This window comes from Sminthopsis crassicaudata, chromosome 1, assembly GCF_048593235.1.
Source record: "Sminthopsis crassicaudata isolate SCR6 chromosome 1, ASM4859323v1, whole genome shotgun sequence".
Classification (NCBI taxonomy): domain Eukaryota; kingdom Metazoa; phylum Chordata; class Mammalia; order Dasyuromorphia; family Dasyuridae; genus Sminthopsis; species Sminthopsis crassicaudata.
In genome coordinates, this window is record NC_133617.1 from 473,548,992 (window position 1) to 473,572,334 (window position 23,343).

The 23,343-nt window shown below is 37.4% G+C and overlaps 1 protein-coding gene across 1 annotated transcript; it reads left to right on the top strand.

Moving 5' to 3' along the window:
• The first annotated feature begins 899 nt into the window (after positions 1-899).
• Positions 900-23,114, top strand: NPTX2 (neuronal pentraxin 2). Its single transcript, XM_074281084.1, has 6 exons — positions 900-1,084; positions 1,186-1,729; positions 4,082-4,298; positions 14,335-14,579; positions 17,012-17,191; positions 21,662-23,114. The coding sequence occupies exons 2-6, from the start codon at positions 1,250-1,252 to the stop codon at positions 21,887-21,889; spliced, it is 1,350 nt and encodes a 449-aa protein (XP_074137185.1). The 5' UTR covers positions 900-1,084; positions 1,186-1,249; the 3' UTR covers positions 21,890-23,114.
• The last annotated feature ends 229 nt before the right edge of the window (positions 23,115-23,343 follow it).

Genomic DNA, 23,343 nt, shown 5'->3' on the forward strand with positions numbered 1-23,343 from the left:
TCCAAGCCAAATCCTTTACCGGCTGCTCATTCTCGATGCCGACGATGCCCATGGCTTGAAGGCTGAAGCTACCTCAAGAGGTGCGTGGGAAGCTTTACGGAGGCGAATACGGACCGTGTCCCACAGGGAAGAATCCCTTTCCTTCTTTTAAACTAAAGGTATCCAGGGTTCCACATCTGACTAACTGTTTTCTTTTCATCTTTACATAAGAGATTTTAGCTTTTAGTGTTTTCCTGTCGAGAAAGGAAAGCCGAGAAGAGTGAAGGATAGGACGGGGGATGGGGTGGGGAACAGGAGAGCACGGAATGGGAAAGATGCTGAGAGGCTCATCCCCTCCTGTTTTTACCTTAGGAAATATATTTAAGACTAGTTGATCGTCTTTAAATGGAAGCGTCCTGGTAGCGCTGGAGATGAGTGGCGCCTGGGTAAAGAGTTCTGTCAAAGAATCTAGCCACTGGGCTGAAGCCCCTTCTGCCTCTCTCCTCCGGACCTGAGCCAGCAGAATCCAGGCTGCAGTCACTGGTCCTCCCAACCCTCCTCCCCCGCTTCCATCATTAGCTCAGGAAAGAAGCAGACGCGCCACTCGGAACCTCTAGTACCAGAGCGCTACAGTTACCCATCACCTCCTCCTATTCTTTCTCCGTCCCCCGCCCTCCTCACCGCCCCCAGATTGCCCTCCCACCACCATCAGTCCAGCACGCGCAGCCTGGGACGCAGCCAATAGGAAACCCGGGGGCTCGCCACTCCATCCTGATACTGTCCGCCCCTCCCCAGCCCCCAGCTCGGGTCCTCCCAGCTCTGTTGTGCACAGGGGACCCACATGACGCGCGGCCCCAGCCCGAGCCAATCAGGGCTCGCCAGTGGCAGCGCCCCGCACGCCTTCCTCCAGCTTTAAGAATGGGAGAGCGCGGGCTGAGTCTGACTGGAGAGCACCGCTCAGTGCCCAGCAGGCAGAAGTCCAGCTTAAGCCGCTTTTAAGAGCAAACAAGTAGCCGCGCAGAAGTGTGAGCCTCGGCTGGACTCTTGGTCTCTGAGAAGAATCGCTACTCTCATTCGGAGGGAAGGGACAAGTCTCTTGGAGGAGGTAAAGCTTAGGACTTTGATGCTCCAGCCTTTGCTCACTCCCTGGGGGAGTACAGTGGCTCTGGTCCTAACTTCTCCGTCTCTTTCCCCTCTCTCCTCCAGCGCTAAGCGACACCCCAGGGAAGTGTGAAGTGCGTTGTGCTCTCCCTCAGTTAGATCGGGAAGGATGCTGGCGCTGCTGGCCACAAGCTTAGCGTTCTTGGTGGTCTCCGGAGGTAAGTGGGGCATCGGCGTGAGGAGTCAGGAGAACGCGGCGCCGCCCGGGAGCCGTTTCGTGTGTACTTCACTGCCCCTGGACGCCACTAGCGCGGGCTGTCCACTCCCAGCAGTCCCCGGTCAGGGCGGTGCTCTGACCCCCGAAGAGGAGCTCAAAGCTACCGTGTTGCAGCTGCGGGAGACCATCCTGCAGCAGAAGGAGACTATTGGCAACCAGCGAGAGACTATCCGCGAACTGACCGGCAAGCTGACCCGCTGTGAGAGTCTGGCGGGCGGTGCGGACGGCAAGTCCGGCCCCTGGAGGAAGGAGTACAGCAAAACTGGAACCGGCAAGGATACCATGGGTGATCTTCCCCGAGACCCGGGTCAAGTCATCGACCAACTGAGCCGGACCATGCAGAGTCTGAAGGACAGGCTGGAAGCCCTCGAGGTACTAAGAGTTGGGATGGAGACGGTGTCCTGCGAGATGTTAGCTACCCCGGGCTGGGGTTGGGAGGGGAGGGAGGGGAGGGGAAGGAAAGTCCCCTGAGCTCAGCCTTGAGGCGGATTGGGGATTGGGATCCTTACCTCCCACTCAAGAGATTAGTTCCCAGGCGCTGAATCACCCGGAGGTTTCCCTCTGAACTGGAGGGAGGATAGAAAAGGGAGGGAAGTGGAGAAAGGATGATTTATGTAGGGAGAGTTGTGGAGGTGTCCCCGGCAGCGTGGACAAGATTGTGTACGTGTTGGGGCTGCATTTGTGTGTGCGACTAACTTATAATGTTCATATTTGTATTCACCTGCTTGTGTAACAGAGACAAGACACTGAAAGAGGGAAGGAGGACAGAGAGGAAAAAGAAGAAACAGGAATTGAAAAGAGAAGGAAAGATGTAAAGGGGGGAGAAGAGAAAGCGGGGAGAGGAGGATAAGCGGGGGAGAGAAGAGGACAAGAACGACGTGGAGAGAGGGATAGAGAGATGGGGAAAGGGAACAGAGATGGGCTAATGAGGGAAAGAGGTGAATAAGGGAAGGAAGACAGAGACGGAGAGATGAAGAGACACTTAAGAGATTGGTTCCTAATTGAAAATAATACCGAACAAATTGTCATTTGTGCAGTTTGGGGATGAATCGGAGAAAGGGAAACTCAGTTCTTCGATGCGGATCCATAAATCTAGTCTCGCCTCCTAGCTGCCATTCTGAAGTTACATTTGGTTCTCCAAATGGTGCTTCAGAAAACTCTTTTCTTTCTGCCTCTTCTCCATTCTCTATTATCATAATTTCAATAGACCGAATCTCCTTTTCTCTGTCTACTTGAGAGTTAATATTCAGTTCCCACCTTTATTGTGATAATGGAAGTATCTTGTCTTGTTTCCTAAGGACTCTAGTGCTTGACAAATGTAAGATGCTTATTTATTTATTTATCTATTTATTTATTTATTTAAAGAAAAAGACAACATTTTTGGAATTTTTTTTTCTGGTTGGAAGGATTTTGTATATGTTTCTGGGTTTCATTAAAAAAAAATTCCTTGATCTCTTCTATCTGAGCCCAGACTCTCCTTTAGGTTTGTGATACTGACATGTGGGATCACATGACATTGGCATATGGTGTATCCTTTAATAGAGCAGTAGAGGGCTGGAGCAGAAATGGTAAAAGAAAAAAAGATATTTCAGAAATATGTGAAAATGTGTGTCTGTGTTATTTCACACACTTCACACTGTACTTACTAAAATTAAATTGGAAGGTCTTATGAATGTACCTACAATGAATGGACTGCCAAGACTGGGATTGCTAAGAGAAATTCATGCAGAAAGAAAATTATCTCATTAATTTCAAAAGAATGAATGCTAATATGTTGTGAAATCTAACAAGTAATTTTAAGGTGTGATTCTTGATTTCAAAGGAGGGAAAGAAGCCATCCATTCTTGTTTAAGAAATTATCCCTTAATCTTCAGAGTAGTTTTGAACTTTTATGGAGGAAAAAAAAAGACTTTGGTCTTTAATATGATCTTAATTTGCTAGGGATTTTGTCTCATGGTTATGGGAATTGGAGTTTTCTGCATTTCAGAATAAATAGAAAATTATTGACAGAGTTTCTCTATCCACTATACATAAGATTCAAATTACAATGAATAATTAGCATAAAATCACTTCAGAGCTTTCTTGTGATCATGTCCAAATACAAGAGGAATTGTAGATATTTAATACATCACTTAATGATGGTAAGGAATTCAGTAGAAATAGGGATTTTTAATGACATATAAAATATTAATTTCTTAATAACATTTAAAATATTAATTTCTAGGATTTAAATTCCAAATTACAATAATGTCTTCATAATGCATATTCATCTATTTTTGTACAGTGTTAGAGATTTAGGTCTGGTATAATTTCTGTATTAATTTTGAGTGAATTTTGATTAACAATTAAAAAAAAATTGCTTCTTTAGAGCAATTATTGGAAAGGGGAGGTGGAAAGGGGGCAATTATTACCATAGAGGTTGTGGTAAGCAGCAATAGTTGATTAGAAGTTTACATATTTAGTGAGACAAAAAACTCAAAACTTTTGCAAGAGATAAAGAGATTTATAAACTTCAAGTTTTGTAGGAAAAAAAAAATTCTTACCCTGGTGAAAGTAATTTTCAACAGAGCATAAGTAAATCATTTCCTTCCCACTGTTGGTATAATTGAATGCTTATGTTTTGGAAACTTTCTCCCTGTTGGTTGTGCCATTGGATCCTAATTTCACAGTTTTTCTTTTGAACTGTTATAAATACTTTTTCCTCTCTCTTTCTTGTTCTTAAAGCACCAACTACGTGTCAATGTGTCATATGCAATTCTGCCTAATGACTTTCGAGAGATGCTTCAGAGGAGACTTGGGGAGCTGGAACGCCAGCTTTTGAGCAAAGTGGCTGAACTTGAGGATGAGAAATCTTTGCTTCATAATGAGACTTCAGCTCATCGACAGAAGACAGAGACGGCACTGAATGCACTCCTGGAAAGAGTTTCTGAATTAGAAAGAGGTAACTGTTTTTGCATCTTTTTCTTTCTGAATACATAGGATCTGGAGCTTGGATATTATCATCTGAGGTTTAGACTTCAGTGCTCATCTCATTTGACTCCTTCAGTTTTGCAGGTGTGAAAGAAGTGACTTGAAGCATTGTTGTTGAGCCCTTTCAGTCATGTCCAACACTTTGTGACCCCATTTGGGGTTTTCTTGACATAGATATTAGAGTGGTTTGCCACTGCCTTTTCCAGCTCATTTTTCAGAGGAGGGAAACTGAGTCAAACAGGGTGAAGAGACTTGGTCAGAATCCCACCTAGAAAGTGTCTGAGGCCAATTTGAACTCAGGAAGATGAGTCTTCCTGATTCCAAGCCCATTGCTCTGTCCACTGCATTGCCACCTAGCTTCCCAAGATAATTTTGCTCAAATTGTTATTCTAGGAAATTGCCTACAAAGGGCAGACAGGACAGTTTTGAAGTCCTTGAAGGCCATCTTTGGCCAACATGATCATCTTTGTAATTTTTACATTATATAGCGCAGATCCCTTTCACAGAATAGGCATTTAGTTAAGTATTTGTTAAATTTACGAATGTGCTAGCTAGAATCTTTTTTCACCATCTTTAATGACTAAGTTATTCAGAGTGGTGAAAATTTCCAGCTTTTAAAGTTGGAGAAAATATTATTGGTTTTGCAGTTCACATAACCCTGTCTCTCTCCAGTAAGATGGTAAAACAGATAAGTGCACTGGGTCTGGAGCTGAGAGTTCCTGAGTAGAAATCTGGCCTCAGACACTTACTACTTTTATGATTCTGAACAATCATTTAATCTCTACTTGCTTTAATGTCCTCCTCTGTAAAGTAGGGGTAATAGTAGTGGCTACCTTCCAGGATTGTTGTGAAGATAAAATATTTGTAAAAATGTTTAGCATAGTGCCTGGCACATGGTAATTGTTTAATAAATGGTGTCTCCTTCCGCATTTCATTTAGTGAAGCTTCATTTATTTTAGAACTTGATTGGTTTCTGATTGATATAAAAGCCAAATGATTTTTTTCTTTTTCTTCTATGAATAGGGCAATTCTACTTTTAAGAATCCAGTATGGCTTCACAGGACTCAAGTATAAACATTTGGTTTGACCTATAGGAGACTACTGGTATTGCTCCTGTTTACAGGCCAATCCAAAGACTCAGATTAATGGTAACCTTAGGGATCATTTAGTACAATACTTTATTCCCATTTTTCTCCCCTCTTTTTTTTTTCAATAGAGGAGGAAATTTAGGTCTACCATGAGGAAATTATTTAGCAATAGGCAGACAACTAGTTAGTGGGTGAGCTGGGTCTAGGTCCCAATTCTCTTGACTGAGTTCAATTCTCTTCCATCCATCTATTCATCCATCCATCTAGCCTCTCCATCAATAAACTTTAATTAAGCTTCTACTCTGTGGAGAATACTTGTGCTAGATGCCACAGTGCCTCTTTTATTATTTATAATCAGATATTCTATTTGATTTTATTGTTCTAGGTGATCTCAGGAAACCTAAGTTAGTGGCTGCTATTTAGGCAAATGACAATAAGAAATTATTGGCAAAATATTAAGGAATTAGTCAACTTCTTTTATAAAATGGATAGTAATAAGTGAAATTAATGAATAATACCTAAATTTCATGTTGGTTAATCATTTTAAACTTCTTCTTGACTGGACCTAAGAGCAAATAATATACTTCTTTTCTTCCTTTTTTTTTTTTTTTGCATGTGAGTAGATATGTTATTAACAATATAGGGGAGCAAACATAAACAGAATGCCTGGACAATTCACAATATTACTTTTTAAATAATTAAATTAACTTTGAAATGTAAGACAAGTTTCATGAATACTAACGATTTCAACATATTAACTTTTTTAGCTTTTGAATCATAGACTTAGAAATAGAAGAAATATTCAAAATGGTCTTGTCTGGAGCTAATAAACTCAAATAAAAAACAAAGCCACTAAAACACATATGGGCAGTTAGATGATGCAGGAGATCAAGTCCTGGGCTTGGAAGTAAGACAACTCATCTCCCTAATTCAAATCCATCCTCAGACATTTATTGGCTGTGTAACTCTGGGCAAGTCACTTAATTCTATATGCCTCAGTTTCCTAAAATAAGCTGGAGATGAAATGACAAACCATGTGCTAAGAAAACCCCAAATGGGATTGCAAAGAGTTGGATACAACCAAACAACAATTCTCATGTTAATTTGGAAAACCATATAGTAACAATATCTACATTTTATTTTATTAAAAATTTTCCCAATTACATTGTAATCTGATTTGGTATGTACTCTGGAGCGGGTCTTGTGTTTGATATCTCTGATCTAGTTGATTTACTAATTTTGCAGATGAAGAAACTAAGTCTTAGAGCGGATAAATGATTCAAATTCAGTTTTATTTGTCTTCTTGTCCAGTCTTCTAACCTACTTAGCTGCCTCTGGATCTGGGATTTCATGGTCTTTTTTTTGATACAAACTAGTTGCATAAAAAAGCCTCAGCCTTTTCAGTTTTCCATGTAAAATGTAACTAATTTTACTTTGTCTACCCTCAAACTACTCTCATACTTGCTGTTGTCAACTGGCATCATAATAAAAATAGCTCATATTTCTATAACATTTTATGTTTTTTAAAAGACACCTTTTCTTAGAATGCCAGTCTCTATGGGCAAATTGCATAAATTTTATTATCTTCACTTTATGGATGAGAAAAAAAAAAGCATTCAAAGAGGTACAAGTGATTACTTAGACACTGGGCAAATCATTTAATCTCCATTTGTCCTCACCTTCTTTATCTATAAAATAAAATTTTTGTAAATCTTAAAGTATTATATGAATACAAGCTGTAATTATTATAACAACATAATTTTATTATATGGTTAATATATTCAATATGTAAAGATAGATTTATTATATGATTGTTATAATAATTATGATATAGTATTTATGTATAAGTGATCATATATAATTATATAATACATACTTTATAATAATGATTATTATCTAACCTAACCCATACAAGAATATCTTCTATAACGTCTATGACAAATTGATATTCCATTATATTTTCAAACCTTCTTGAAGATGATCTCTTAACCTACTGAAGCAGTCTATTCCACTGTTAGGTTGCTCCATTTATAGAGAACATCTTCAAAAAAACAAAAACAAAAACAACAACAACAACAAAAAAAGGAGCAGCTAGGTGGTGCAGTGGATAGAGCACCAGCCCTGAAGTTAGGAGGACCTGAGTTCAAATGTGGTCTCAGACACTTAACACTTCCTAGCTGTGTGACCCTGGGCAACTCACTAACCCCATTGTCTAAAAAACAAAAACAAACAAAAAAAAACATAAACAACATTTTTTTTACATCGAACCTAAAGCTCCCCATTTGTTATTTCAACCTACTGTAGTTTATAATCCTTCTTCCCAGTAATAGTCTTCTGGATCCTTGAAGATATCTCTCATAATTTCCCAAACCCCCACCTAAATCTTCTCTTCTTGAAGCTTAAAATTCTTAATTTCCTTTTAATCAGTTTTTCCTTATATGCTATTACCAAAGGTCCCCCTACCTTCCACTTCCTGTGAATATTCTTCAAGTTCTATTTCTCTTTCCCTGGGCCTGCCCCCCCCCTCTCTGTCTCTCTGTCTCTGTCTCTGTCTCTCTCTCTCTCCCCCCCCTCTCTCTCTGTCTCTCTCTCTGTCTCTGTCTCTCTCCTCTCTGTCTCTCTGTCTCTCTCTCTCTCTTTCTCTCCCCTCTTCATCCTCTTCCTTTTCCCCTTCCCCTCCCCCTCCCTCTCTTCCTCCCCCCCTCTCTCTATCTCTTTCTCATTGTCTGTCTCTGTCTCTATGTGTGTGTGTGTGTGTGTGTGTGTGTGCGTGTGTGTATGTGTGTATATGTATGTGTATGTAGGTGTGTCTGTTTCTCTCTCAGCACATTTAGCAAGTGTCTTAGAACTGGCTTCTGGAATCTTGAGAGATTACCAACCTTATCCTCTATTTTACCTGTTCATATCTCCTGATATGAGATTTATTATTTGTCATCCTTCACCAGGGGCATCTAGATGGTATGGTACATAGAGTACTGGGCATGGAATCAGAAAGTTTCATCTTCATGAGTTCAAATCCAGCCTCAGATACTTATTAGCTATATGACCCTGAAAAGTCAATTAATACTGTTTGCTTTAGTTCTTCATATTTAAAATGAGCTGCATAAAGAAATGGCAAGCTATTCTAGTATCTTTGCCAAGAAAACTCCAAATGAAGAGTTGAATGTGCCTAAAATGACACAATATCCTTCATCATTACTATCACTGGCATTTTAAACAGTGGTATAAGTTGGTCTATATTCTTGAAAAGGTAAGTGTAAATATGCTTTTTTCACTAAAAGTAGGGCATATAAACAAATGAAATTATAGATAATATGTATTAGGCTTATTGATAGTTGGTTTTAAGTTTTGAAAAGAGTTGGGCAAGATTCAAGGTCTTATTAGCTTTCATAACAATGATCACCCAAGATTTTCTAATTTCATTAAGTGAAAACCTTCCTCCATCTTTATCTTGTGGAAATTTAAATTCCCATTGAGTCTTTTCAAAATGAAATATACCTGTTTAAAAAATCCTAAACTCCATGTCTTTCAAATGTATCATGAATGAAGAATTTATTTTATTTAGAAATGTCTAGTTGAGAATAAAAGTTTAGAAAGTGAACTCTGGAAATTAAATGACCAAGGAGTGCCCCTAGAGAATAATTAAGAAAATGCATTTTCCATCATCCCCTCAATTCCTTTTTTTTTTTTTTTTTTTTTTTTTTTTTTTAAAGGTAGGGATATTGCATTTCCTGTCAGGCTTGATTGATGTGATTGGTTTTGTTATTTTTGTCTTGTTTCATTCTTTGTTACAAGGGATGGCACACTGGGTGGGGAAGGATCAATGATCGATTCAGAAAAGGTGATGTAAAAACCAAAAGATGCCAATAAAATTTTGGGGGAATAATATAACAAAAAGATAATGAAGGAAGTTTAAGGAGAGATGACTATACCACAAAAGCAACAATGAGATATTCATAAAAGAAGAGAAAGAGGGTATACATGAGCCATATGGCGCAGAGGAGATTATTCTGAGGGAAAAAACCTTACTTGGTGGAAGAGTTATTTTCTCTTCTACCTCCTTACCTCAGGAATTTTAGGCAACTGTTTTGTCACATCTTCTGTTTTCTAGCATAACTGTTGTGTTTTGCTTTTGACCTGACATATCTATATACGTGCCCACATTTTTCTACCTTTCTACCCTATAGAACTGCCTGGATGGAAAATATGTCACCCCTTTCCCTCAATAACAACAAAACCCAAAAAACAACAACCCACGGTGAGAGATCCCAAAGCAATCAAGCACTTAAGTTCCCAGAGAGTCTAATCAAACTAATTTCTCTTCACTGGAAATCCTGCTCCATCTGTGACTACATTTAGGGCAAACTGGGCACAGGATCTGCTGTAGGGAAAGCCTGGAGCCACAAATGAGACTAAATTGTTTTTCCTTTGCTCCTCTTTCCTTCTCCCTGCTGGCCACCTGCAGCTTCTAATGTATCTCGCTGACCTTTTAATTTCTTAATTGGCCTTCAGTAGGTTTCTTTTGGACTCATAAGATTATTGTAGTTACATAAAAGGTACTGGCTATCATATTGCTCATGGCACCCCTCCCCTAACTGGTCCCAACTCTAATTAAGCCTGTTTTCACTACATTTACTGATACTTCAGATGGTGAGTCTTATTAAATTAGGGAGTCCACCCACCCTCTAGGGAAGAAAGAGTAATTTTTTTTTTTTTTTTATTAGATGGCAGTATCTTCATTAAGAACATAGTCATTTGTTCTTTGTTGTTAAAAAAAAAAAACAAAAAACAAAAAAGAATTAAGGGCTACATTGAATTAGAAAATCATGGTTTTGTTAAAGGTCCCTTCCTCAAAAATGAAAGGAATAGAGAGTAGACCTGTGATTTTATGACAGGGGCAACTTCAAGATGAGGAAACTCCTGTCAAGACAAGTCAGCACCTTTTCAGTAACTTACACCAGTTGGTTTGAGTACTGAGATTAAGTGATGTACTCAGGGTCACACCGCTGATGTGGATTAGAAGACAAACTTGAACCATGTACATAAGTGTGTGTATTTAAATTTTAAGGCAACCTGATGAATAGGACCTGTGATCAGGAAGACTTGGATTCACTTTTGACCTCTGATACTAGATCTTGTGCAAGTTACTTAACTTCTGCCTGAGTTTTCTTAATTGTAAAATGAGCATAATAATAATATCTACTTCCCAAGTACCTAGTAGTTTAATAAGTGCTTGTTTTCTTCCCCTTTTCATTTAAATCTGGAAATCAAGCTTATCTGTTCTCCTTTTTTCAGTCTTGTCTCAAACTAGCTTGGGGGAAAGTGATATCCTATTTCTTTACCTGGATTTTTTTCACCTACAAAATCAAGTCAACACTCTTATCTTTTCAAAGGCTTAGTAACACTAAAAAAAAAGATTTTTGTATAGGCATATACCTAGCTTTAGGAAAAAGATATATCAGAGAAAGTAGTTCATTTATTTAACAAATATTGATTGCGGGGCAAAGCCCAGATTCTCCTATCACCAAAGGCTTCTTTTAAGCAAAAAGTAACCTTCTTCTAAGTGCTTGTTTACAGATCACTCAGTCCTCTGCAGGGTTTGGCAGCAACTCAACTAGCAGATGTTCCAATTTAGATCAATTAAAAATGAAGATAATCTCCAAAAGAATAATGTAAGTCGATGAGAGAAAGAAGCCATTCTCCAAAATTCAAAATTTTGCAAATTTGAGAAACATTGCTGTTATCTTGTCTTATTGAATCCTAGAATTAATAGCCATTTATTAAGCACCTCCTATGTGTCAGGCATACAGGGTAGCGAAGTATCGGTGCCAAGCTTGGAGTGAGCAAGACTCATCTTCATGAATTCAAATCTGGCCTCAGACACTTCCTAGCTGTGTGACTCTGGGAAAATCACTTGACGCTATTTGCCTCAGTTTCCAAATCTGTAAAATGAACTGGAGAAGGAAATGGCAAACCACTCCAGTATCTTTGCCAAGAAAACTTCAAATGGAGTCATGAGTTGAAAGCCACTTAGCACAATATGCTAGGCACAGTGCTAGGGGCTAAAGATCATATATTTAGTGCTGTTCTAAGTCTGTTTCTTTTTTGTTGAACCATTAGGATATAATGTACCAATTATACTTAGTCAAGTAAACTTCCTTCACAGTGCTATTGAGTAAATCATAGCTTAAGTGCATGGGTGGAGCCCCAGAAGCCATCAGCTGTTGTATCTTCACCAAGGAATAGTTTATTTTACAAGCAGAATCTACATACCATCCTCTCTAAACCCAATGTCCATGAAAGGTATACTTTTGGAACAAAAACTCATTATTTCTTAATCTTGTTATTGTGTGATTTATGATAATTGATTATAGAGGTTATTTTTTAAAGAAAAAAAGAATTTGGTAAATGAAAACAAAATTACAATGTAAATAAGCAGCTTAAGAGGGAAAAGTATATTTGATTTTAATGATTCCTTTTATTTTTACATTGTCTTTATTTACAAATAAATTTATCCTTCCTCTAACTAGTGCGCCATCTTCCTGTATGACAAAGAAAAAAAAGAAAAAGGGAGAAAATTCATTTTGGCAAAACTAATCAACATACTTACTAAGTCTGATGGTATGAACAGCATTCCATTCCCATAACCTCTGCAAAAAAGTGAGTGAGGTGTTATCATTGTACAACTCCCGGACTTCTCCAAGACTAAGTTTGGGTGTGGTGATTATGCAGAATTCAGTTTAAAACAGTTTTCAAGTATTTTTCAAGCAGCTAAATAGTCCTAAGGATAGAGGGCTATCCCTGGAGTCAAATTTGACAAATTTGATCTTTGTTTAAATCCTGCCCTATTCACGTAGTTGTGTTGTAATGGGCAAATTACTTAGCTCTCTTTGCCTTTATTGTATATAAAATAGGGATAATCATATTACTTATCTCCCAGGATTCTTATGAAGATCCAATGAAATGATATTCTAAAATATTTAACATAATACTTGCTACGGAGTATGTAATATATAAACATTAGCTAATATTACTGTTGAAGAAGCACTAGTTTATAGAAATGCTAGAGAATCAGATTATTTTACACATGAAGGAATGTTAAAGACCATCTCCTGCAGTCCTTTTATTTTGTAGATGAGGAAAGTGAGAATCAGAGAAAGGTCATCTGTTTAGCCCAGTTAAGATAATACAATTAATAAATAATAGAATAGGGACTAATACCTATAACTATTCTAGGGGTAATCATTTGTATGTGTATGCTGGGAGCTTTCATATCCATTGTTTTCTTTTATCTTCAACAAAACCCAAGATGCTAAAATTTTTATTTTATGAGTGGAGAAGTTAGGAGGTACTCACTGAAATTTACTTGAGAAAAGGTTCCTAGAAATCTTTCTTTTCTGAGCAATAAAGTAGATCTTCAGTGTGTTCTAGTTGACAAGACTTCCTTGATATGTCGTGCCTCTCTGTCCTTTGAAAGTGATGGTACTTTTCTTCATAGATATTTTAAGATGTAGTTTTTCCCCCCTCAGAAACTCAGACTGGCCTTCTCTCATTTAGTCCAAAATACAAAAAAATTCTCATAGCCCAGGAAAATTTTCACTAAATTACAATGATAATTTAAATAGTATATTCTAAGCTTTTGCATTCACTAACTCAATTAACTTGAACTCTCAGTTAACTGGAATCCCTCAAACTCCTCCTCCTGGCCACTTTTAGAGCAAAAAGGGTTAAGTTCCTAGTCATGATTTATTTGCTTATATTTGAATAAATTTTATTTGTTTTTGTTTAGGCTAAATGGAATTTATTTCTTTAACTAATACTATGAATTGTTCTTATAATGTGACTTCCAGTCCTTATGTTATCCTGGTAATACTCTGGACACACTGTGGTTGTGAATAAATCTTTTAAAAGGTGGCGCTCAGAATGGTGTGTGATCCTCCAGATGTGGTCAGACTAGTTAAGAAAAAAAAAAATGATTCAATTAATTGTTCCAGATAATCAATTTCTATTAATTCAGCTCCATATCCCAAAAACTAGTGTGACTGAACATTCATTCATTTCACTTAGTTTGTCAGATTTATTGGCAAACAGTTGGGCAAAATAGCTCCTAATGATCAATTCAATTTCCTTTTCATTGGTGGTAAATTCACCCTTTTCATTTTTTATATTTGCATTTTGTTTTTCTTCTTTCTTTTTTTTCTAATCAAATTAATGAAAGCTTTATTTGTTTTTTAAAAAATGAAATCAGCTCTTAGTTTTATTAAATCAATGGTTTTCTTAATTTCAGTTTTATTCATATCTCTTTTGATTGTCAGAATTTCTAATTGGAGATTTTTAGTTCTTTTTTTTTAGCTTTTAAAATTGTATACCCAATTCACTGATCTCCTTTCTTTGTTTTATTTATGTAAGCATTTAGGGATATACAATTTTTCCTAAGTATTATTTTGGCTGCATTCCATAAGTTTGGTCATTTTGTCTCATTATTTCCATTTTCTTTGATGAAATTATTGTTTCTATGATTTATTATTTAACCCACTCATTTTTTAGGATTAGATTATTTAGTTTCCAATTACTTTTTAGTCTGTCTTTCCCTGGCCCTTTATTGCATGTAATTTTTGTTGCATCAGGATGTGAAAAGGATGCATTTATTATGTCTGCCTTTATTAATTTGATTGTGAAGTTTTTATGCTCTAATATATGGTCAATTTTTAGGCAGGTGCCATATACCACTGAGAAAAAGGTATATTCCTTTCTATCCCTTTTCAGTTTTCTCTAGAAATCTATCACATATAACTTTTCTAAAATTCTCTTCACCTTTTTAAACTTCTTGTTTATTTTACAAACCAATGTGATTGAGAAATGAATTGTGGAAACTATGCTGTGGACTAAAAAGGTGTCTTCCTCTTTCTATAACTCTAGGTAACAGTGCATTTAAGTCACCTGATGCATTTAAAGTATCTCTTCCTCTTCGAACGAATTACTTATATGGAAAGATTAAGAAGACCCTCCCTGAACTGTATGCCTTTACCATATGCTTGTGGCTGAGATCTAGTGCTTCTCCAGGCATTGGGACTCCATTTTCCTATGCTGTATCTGGTCAGGCCAATGAGATTGTGCTTATTGAATGGGGCAATAATCCAATTGAATTGCTAATTAATGACAAGGTAAGATCTACTTATGATTTACTTTTGTGTATAATACAAGTAAAAAATACATTCTAGGATCCTAGAAAAAAATCTGTTTAAAATAAAATTTAAGAAGTATGAAAGACTTGCATACTATCATGATAGGGAAAGAAAAAAACAGCATTGCTGGAAGAGTCCAATTATACAGCCATGTGAATAGTTATCCAAAGCATCTCAGCCTAAAAGTCTATCCTAGCATGTTCAGAGGACCTAGGTTCAAATCTTTTCTGCCTTGGACAAATCACTTTGTCTCAGTTTCCTCTTCTGAAAAATGAGAAAGCTTGTAAGATCCCTTTTAGCCCTAGGACACATGTAATAATAACTTTTATTAACATTCTGTCTCCTGTCTACAAAGAAGCTACTAACCAGTGTGGACAAAGTTGTTTTTATTCCAGTAATGGAAATGGGTTTGCTTCATGCTTTCCCTGGTCCCTTCCTCTATTTCACTTTTCTTCCCCTCCTCCATCCTAACTGTCTGTCTGACTAAAGTTAAAGATACAGTCTGAAGCCATGAAATAGAGCAAAGCTAACTAGCCTATGTGGGAATGAAATCCCTTGTGCAGGTTCTTAACCAACTAAGCTAATCAACCATAATAGTAATAACTTGTATTAGGCTAGTCATTTTCTCTGCTCACAAACTGTTGCTTGCCCTAGATTAGAAAAATTGCTCTTATTCTACATTGATCTATTTGTTGCATACCTGTGGGTACAAATACAAATATAATAATAATTTCTAGGTTTATTCATTATAAGAATTAATTTGACTTTATATGTAATGCCTGCTAAATTCCAAGTATTTTCTTCTTGGTCAATAAGCATTTATCAAGTGTTTATTATGTGCCAGGCACTGTATTAAGTACAAAGAAAGGCAAAAAAAAATAGTCTCTGCCCTCAAGGAGTGGACATTGTAATAGGAAATGCAGCACATAAATAACAAGTTACATACATGGAAGGCATATACTGTGTAAATGGAATCACAGAGGAATAGGGGAGAGGATGGCAATGGTGATGAAGGACTGGGAAAGACTCCTTCAGAAGATGGGATTTGAGCTGAGATAAGAAGCTAGAGAAACTAATTCTTTGATCTAGGTAGAATTTATCCATTAGGTCTAGTCAACTTCTTAGAATATTAAGAATCCTTGGAATGGGAGCATTTTAATTCTGCTTATTGTCTTATCTGAGTAATTTTGTGTATATGTGTGTGGAAGTGTATTTCCTTAAGGCTGAGATGTCATGGAATCTTCCCACTGTGTTCATTATTTCATAAGGCACCTTCTGGATAAGACATTAATTATTTTTAAAATAACATCATTGGGTGCATTCAAATTCACAGTAGGACACAGGACCTTGTTTTCTTCTCAATTTAGTCCTCTTGTAAACACCTAATCCCTAGGAGGATAGCACCAGAGGGTTGCTAGGAGACATACAGTAGCATTCAGATGTTTCATGGTCAATCTTGCTTGTTAAGAATACTTACAAAGATCTCTTACTAATGTGTTTTCTGGGTTGGAATTTACTTCCTTGAGTCAATTACAATTTAAAATCTCTATTCCCTCCTCTTAATTTAAAGACCCTTTAGTCCATTACACCAATCATTTGTACAGGTGGACTTTCAATATTTATTGTTTGCTCATCCAGTTAGCAGTTTTTTCATTTGGAACCTAAGATACACTGTTAGGATATGGAGCTCCCCATCAAGAGACTAGGGAATTCAAGCCAATGTTGAAAAAAAAATTTGTTTTGGAACAATGAACAAAGGGAATTTACTAAGAGAAATCTGCTAGGAGTTTTTGAAATGAATTTTATGGAAAGGATGAATTACTTAGAATTATTTGGCCAGTAGTTCATCTTGGCCAAGTAAAATGGTGGTTTTTCTCTGGCTAGTCCATGCTGACTTTAGAGAGAGTGTCCACTATATCCATCTCTACCATCTCTCCTAGAACATAGAAAAGTATTGCATAGCTAGTTTGGGGTCAGAAATCAAGGTATCTAAAGGAAATCCTTAATTCTACCTTATATTTTTACATCATTCTCCCATCACAATATTTTTCAAGGTACAAATATCAGCTAATTTTTTTCCTCTCAGTGTTTTCTGTGGGTGGATAGGGCAGATATTTTGATTTCTATTTTTCAGATGAGGCAACGCAGGCTCAGGTAGATCAAGTGATTTGCCCAAATTGACACAGATCGTTATTGGTAGAGTTGGTGCTAGAATCCAGAACTCTTGACTCCTGACTAGCGTGCTTTTCATAACAAATCATATTCTTTCTTATTTGTCTTTTTTTTTCTTCCCCATTCTCTTTTGAATTATATTTGTTTTGTGGATTCAGGACAGGCAGACATTATGCCAGATATACCTTGATCATTGTTCTACTCCTTAAACTACATTTTCTTCCATTGTTTTAATACAGGTGGCTCAGCTCCCTCTGTTCGTTAGTGATGGAAAATGGCATCATATCTGTGTCACCTGGACAACAAGGGACGGGATGTGGGAAGCCTTTCAGGATGGAGAGAAACTTGGCACTGGGGAAAATCTCGCTCCCTGGCACCCAATTAAGCCTGGAGGAGTCCTGATTCTTGGACAAGAGCAGGTGAGTATAGACAGGAGCATTTCTTTCCTGAAGCAAAGGTGTTGAAAAAGGAAAATTAGCAATTCAGCCACAATTATTATTATTTCAAGTTCTCACTAACTTTTCAAGGGTTGTGTTGATGATGGCTTGTCATTTCTTCTATTTTAATCTTCAGGGAGCCAGCATATAATTGGCATTTAGCATGTTACAAGGATCTCATTAAAGATACAGAGTATAAATACTTTAATTAATTGCAAAATAAAATTTTGATGTTAATGATATTTCTACCTAAGTTGTGCCAAATGTCTTGCATTTGGCACAACATTTTCAGTGGCATGACATTATAAAATGCCTCTACAGGAGGAGAATAATTGAATTGGCCAAATTTAAGGGCCTCTAAAAATGAGTGGGGCCTCCTGGCCAAGTCCAGTTTGGCACTTGAATCAAATTTCTTTTTTCATGTATTATTACTTGTTCTTTGAAATCCTTTTTGTTGTCATGCAGTACAAAGAAATCTAGTATAGTCTCTCTGGCTTTATTGCCTAGGATGAATGGAAAATTATGATTTTTTTCCTTTAAAAAAGGACATAGGTATGCTTTATATTTTTTAGGGTTTTTTTCATAAGTTTTTTTTCAATTAGCAAGAATTTATTTTCTTTTCTTCTCATCTCTACCTTTCACTGGAAAAAAAAAAGAAAAAGAAAAAAGAAAAACAAATCTCTTGTAACAAATATGCATAATCAAGTAAAACAAACCTCCACATTGTACATATTTCCCCAAAATATGTTGTATTCTATACCTTGAGCCCATCAGCTTTCTGTCAGAAGATGGATAGCATGCTCCTCACTGATCCTATGGGATCATAGTTTGTCATTATATCAGATTAGAGATCTGAAGTCTTTTAAGCTATTTATCTTTATGATTCTATCATTGTTTTTGTTTAACTTTTTCAAATTTTCTATATCATATACTTCACATATTTGGAATTTGGGAATCCTACAGAGATGCTTTTTACATCCATAATGCCTCTTAACAATTTCCCCAGCCTTTAACCTCATCACTGCTACCCATTTCATTTTTAAGTCCAGACTGTCAGAAAAACCTCTTAAAATACCACTTTATCATGTCTTTCCCTTACACAGAAATGTCTAATAGTTCCTTCTTGCCTATAGAAGCAAGCTCAAGCAACTTAGGTTGATGGTGGAGATAGTCTGTTATTTTCTCTTATTCTTCCTATCCAATTTTATCTCCACTGTTTTTTAATAAAAATGTTCTGCTTTAACCAAATCTCTTTCCCTGTTGCTCTCTAAACGCGACCATTAGTCTTTACAAATTCTGTTCATCCTGCTTGCTTGTTGCAAAAAACAAAACAATGTATTGCCCATCACATGCTTTATGGCCAGTCCTCTGAAATCAAAGTAGGTGATCACATCCATTAGGATTCTGTTGTCTTTCATTGTGGCTTTACTTTTTCATCATTGATGTCATTGTATGAATGCTCTCCTGGTTGCGTTCACTTTCCATTATATTCATTCATCTAAGTCTCTCCAACTTTCTCTGAATTCTTCATAATGGCATTTCTTACTGTAGGACAGAGTTTATTATCACGTTTTGTTGAGTTATTCCCTGACTGATGATTAGCTTTCCTTTTTAAAATGCCTCAGATCATCAAGGGAAAGGTCAGTCTCGCAGGGAGGCAGCATGGTGCATGTCCACCCAAGTCTATTTCTACCAGTGCTAGTGCTGGTGTAAGAGTTTGCTTTGGCTGGATAGCCCTGGATGGATCACAGAAATACACAATGCAGGGCTGATGAATTGTGACAAACGTCAGCAGATGTGCTTCTGGAATCTGTTTGTACTTTCCTTGCCTAGTGACATTCATTTTTTCAGGGCCATTAGCACTTACTCGAGCTGCTTTTTGTGTTTGTTTTTTGGTTAAAAGCTATTTGGAATGAGACATGAGTTAGATGACCTTGGAAGGCATTAGCTAAAGCTGAGGCAAGAACAGCTCTAATCTCTCGAGCTTTACATTTTTTTCCCAATGAAGTATGCTGCACATACATCTTAACACTCCATGTATTCACAGAAATGTGTTTATGCCATTGTTAGGAGCTCCTCTTGTCCCTGGAACTAGATCTTGAGTTTTGACAAGAAGACATTTTTAAAGGTGTTAAAGAAAGTCATCCTGGTGTCAAGGAAAAAATACTGCCTGGGGAATTAGGAAACCTGAGTTTTAATATTGGCTCTGTAACTTGCCACATGTGAGACTCTGGGAAAGTAGTTTTGCTTTACAATTGTTTCATCTGTAAAATAAGGTTGGATTCTGTAATCTCCATTAGACTGTAAACTCCATAAGGGCAGGGGAATCGTCTTATTTATACTTTGTATCTCTTTCTGACATAGATCTTTGTACTTAATGGGTCCTTAACAAACAGTTGTTAAATTGAAATTAATGAATCTCTAAGCCTTCTTCTTGTTTTTGAGTGAATTTCGACCTTTTCAAAGACAAAACAAATAGACAAAGCAAACCCCACTCCAAAAGCACCAGTGAAACAGCGGGGCTCCTGTTTTGGTTTTCGGCTGCATGTGATGTTTGTGTCCCTTGTTTCTTTCAGTACTCAGCTCAGGTATCCCTTTTGACCATGAAGCCTTCACTGAACCCCCAGGCTCCCGCTTAGTTGGGTGCACCAATCAATATTTATTGAATACTAGCTTCAAGATATAGTTGCTGCCTTGAAGGCACTTGTAATCTCTTTGGGAATAGTGTGATTCCAGGAAAAAATCAGTCAGATTGCTTGGTTGGCATTGTGTGGAATAAACAATTATGGCAACTATTTAACTGGAGTTTTTTCCCCAACTGATTTTTAATTTGTGTAGATCCGACCTCAACCTTAAGGTAAAACAGGGACTACAAGGGAAACAACATTTGGATTGTGCGTGTGTGAATAATAGTGATTGTTAACACACACATACACACACATCCTTACACCCCTTTATGTATATGTATAGTATATGTATGGCTTTGGGTTGCAAAGTTTATACACACACACACACACACACACACACACACACACACACACACACACCCCTCTATATGTGTGTATGTATAGCTTTAAGATTTGCAAAGTGGTACATGCACACAATCTCATTTGATCCTCACAACAATCCCATTTTATGGATGAGGACAATGAAGTTGAGAAGGTAGTATCTGCAAAAAGATTTGAACTTGGGTTTTCCTGATTTTAGGCTCAGCACTCTATCTACTAAGTCACTTATCTGTCAGTAAACATCTCAGAAGAAGCTGTCTTGTCTTTTTCTACCACTTCCTTTCCTTCCTTCCTTCCTTCCTTCCTTCCTTCCTTCCTTCCTTCCTTCCTTCCTTCCTTCCTTCCTTCCTTCCTTCCTTCCTTCCTTCCTTCCTTCCTTCCTTCCTCCTTCTTTCCTTCCTTTCTTCCTTCCTTCTCTCTTTCCCTTCCTTCCTTCCTTCCTTCCTTCCTTCCTTCCTTCCTTCCTTCCTTCCTTCCTTCCTTCCTCCTTCTTTCCTTCCTTCCTTCCTTCCTTCTCTCTTTCCCTCCCTCCCTCTCTCCCTCCCTCCCTCCCTTCCTTCCTTCCTTCCTTCCTTCCTTCCTTCCTTCCTTCCTTCCTTCCTTCCTTCCTTCCTTCCTTCCTTCCTTCCTTCCTTCCTTCCTTCCTTCCTTCTTTCCTTTCTTCTTCATTCTCTCCCTTTCTTCCTTCTTCCTTCCTTCCCTCCTCTTCTTCCCTCCCTCTCTTCCCCCTCCCTCCCTCCCTTCCTTCATCCTTCTCTTTCTTTTCAAGAAAACTAGTATCCTTATGCAGTTGTAGTTTAGACTTTGAGGTTATTCTCCCAAATCACATTGATTAGTAAGTTTTCAGAAGAAAATCTCCTCCTTCTCTTCAGGATTCTATAGATAACTAGGAAGTTAGAGAGTGGATGTGTTACTAAGTCACACCAACTCATATTATTATCCTTCCTTTTTTCTCCTTTCCTCCTTCCCTCACTTATTTCCTTCTTCTCTACCTTTGTCCTTCCTTTCTTGCTTGTTTGCTTGCTTCCTTCTTTCTTTTTTCTTGCCTCTTTTCTCATCTCCAAGCTCTTTTCCTCTTTTTATTTATTTTTTTCATCTATCTATCTATATATCTATCTATCCATCTATCTATTTGTCTGTCTGTCTTCTGGCTCTTCTTTGAGGAAAAAACACAATTTTAGAAATAATACTAGAATGGGAGAGAGAAGAACTGGGCTCTAATATCTGCTCTGCTTATAGGTACCTTTTATCTTGCCAATCCTAATTTCTTCATTTGTAAAAACATGACAGGTATGGCCTTTGGGAATCTCTGAATTAGGAGGAAGAAGGAATGATGTTCCAAGCCTCTGCTATGGACAATCCTTCAGCTCAAAACTCTCCCCAAGAAGTAGTTTGTACAGTAGGTAACATATCCTAACCATAATCCATTGTTTTATTTTCAAAGGATACCGTGGGTGGAAGATTTGATGCTACTCAAGCGTTTGTTGGAGAATTAAGTCAGTTTAATATATGGGATCGGGTTTTAAAAGCTCAAGAAATCATGAATATTGCTAACTGCTCCACCAACATGCCAGGCAATATCATTCCCTGGGTCGATAACAACGTGGATGTGTTTGGAGGTGCAACCAAATGGCCCGTGGAGACTTGCGAAGAGCGTTTGCTTGATTTATAGCTACAATCATTCTCCACTGAAGTGTCCCAGTTTCTCAAGACAATCTCTTTTGAGGTTTGTGGGCACTTATTTCCCCAGATGAAGTTCCTTCAAACCTTTCTGAAGTGTGCTGAGTACAAGCTAAGTTCATAGTTGTTGGTATGAAATTTTCAGGTGAAAGAAATACCTCTAAGGCCATATCATAGAATCTTTCATCTACTTTATCTAATTCATTAGCAAGAATCAAACACCTTTCTTGCCAAGATAGTGTATTGTCGATCTTCTGGGGGAGAAGTCACATGTAAACATCTTTTGCCATAAGTGACTAAACTGCCCGTTTAATAAAAGTATGTGGAGCCAAAAGTCATTAAGCACCTCAAAGGTTTGTAAGAGCCAATATAAATGCTAGTGGAGTCTTTCCTGCCCTGTTCAGTCCTAATCCTTTGTGTGTTGTGTGCAATATTTTTTATATGTCCTTTAAAAAGACTCTGTCACCCTTGGGCTGCAGCTACCATTCTCTTTCATGTCAAATGCTTCAGCATCGCAGCAAACCGTTTCCTGTATTGCAAAGGTTTTTTTCTTTATATTTTTGTGTATTCTAAGTCAGTTTTGTGAAACTACAAAGCCTGTCAGAGACAGTCAAAAGATTTATCTACCCTGGCTAACCAGGAACTGCTGGGGATGAGTGAGAAGTTCATGAATGCTAGAAACTGTTAAGTAGTATGTGTGGACCTTGGAAATATAAAACTTTGCTCCTGATCACTTCTGATGCTGTCATCTGCTTTTCATATAAAACACTTTCCAAGTGAGTCATCATTTGGTTTGGCTTTGAAAGGCCTTTTTCTAAGCCAGTGCCAAAGTTCACTTTTAGCTCTTACAACAAATCAATATGTTTTTTGCCAACAGTACAAAGAAGTAGCCATTTTAAAGCCTCTTGATGTGGATTGTTCTCTTCCCACCAAGATAGGAATGCTTGTTTCTAATTCATGTTTATTTCTGTAAGGATTTGACAATTTCCACAAAGTATTTTTTCCCAGTAATTTTGCAGAAATGGTTGTCACTTGGTTGGTGGTTGCAGACTGCTTAATGTAACAAAGTTAATATTTTATTCTAAAGATAAAGTAATTAAATGGGAAACATTTATAAAGCTAAATATTATATATTTTATTTTTCATAAATGTTTGAAGTGTAAATCTGTGAAAATTCCATTTGTAAAATAAAGTTGACATATTCCCATTCAAACATATTATGCTATAAGAATTCTTCTTATACCAAAATTTTAATTAAAAATGCACTGGAAGACTGTGTCTGTATTTATTTTCCACATGGGCCATACACTGACTTTTTCAAATTTTTGGTGGCAGAGATTAGTCAAGTCTTTTTGCAGTTGTAGTTCAAACATTAAAGCTACTCTCTTAGATCACATTGGATTAGCAGGTTGGGTCTTGAGAGGAAAAACTCTGCCTCAAGTTAAC

Coding starts and splice junctions, on each gene's coding strand:
- NPTX2 (XM_074281084.1), top strand. CDS start 1,250: ATGCTGGCGCTGCTGGCCACAAGCTTAGCGTTCTTGGTGGTCTCCGGA. Junction 1,730..4,081: donor ACAGGCTGGAAGCCCTCGAG/GTACTAAGAGTT, acceptor TTGTTCTTAAAG/CACCAACTACGTGTCAATGT. Junction 17,192..21,661: donor TGATTCTTGGACAAGAGCAG/GTGAGTATAGAC, acceptor TTATTTTCAAAG/GATACCGTGGGTGGAAGATT.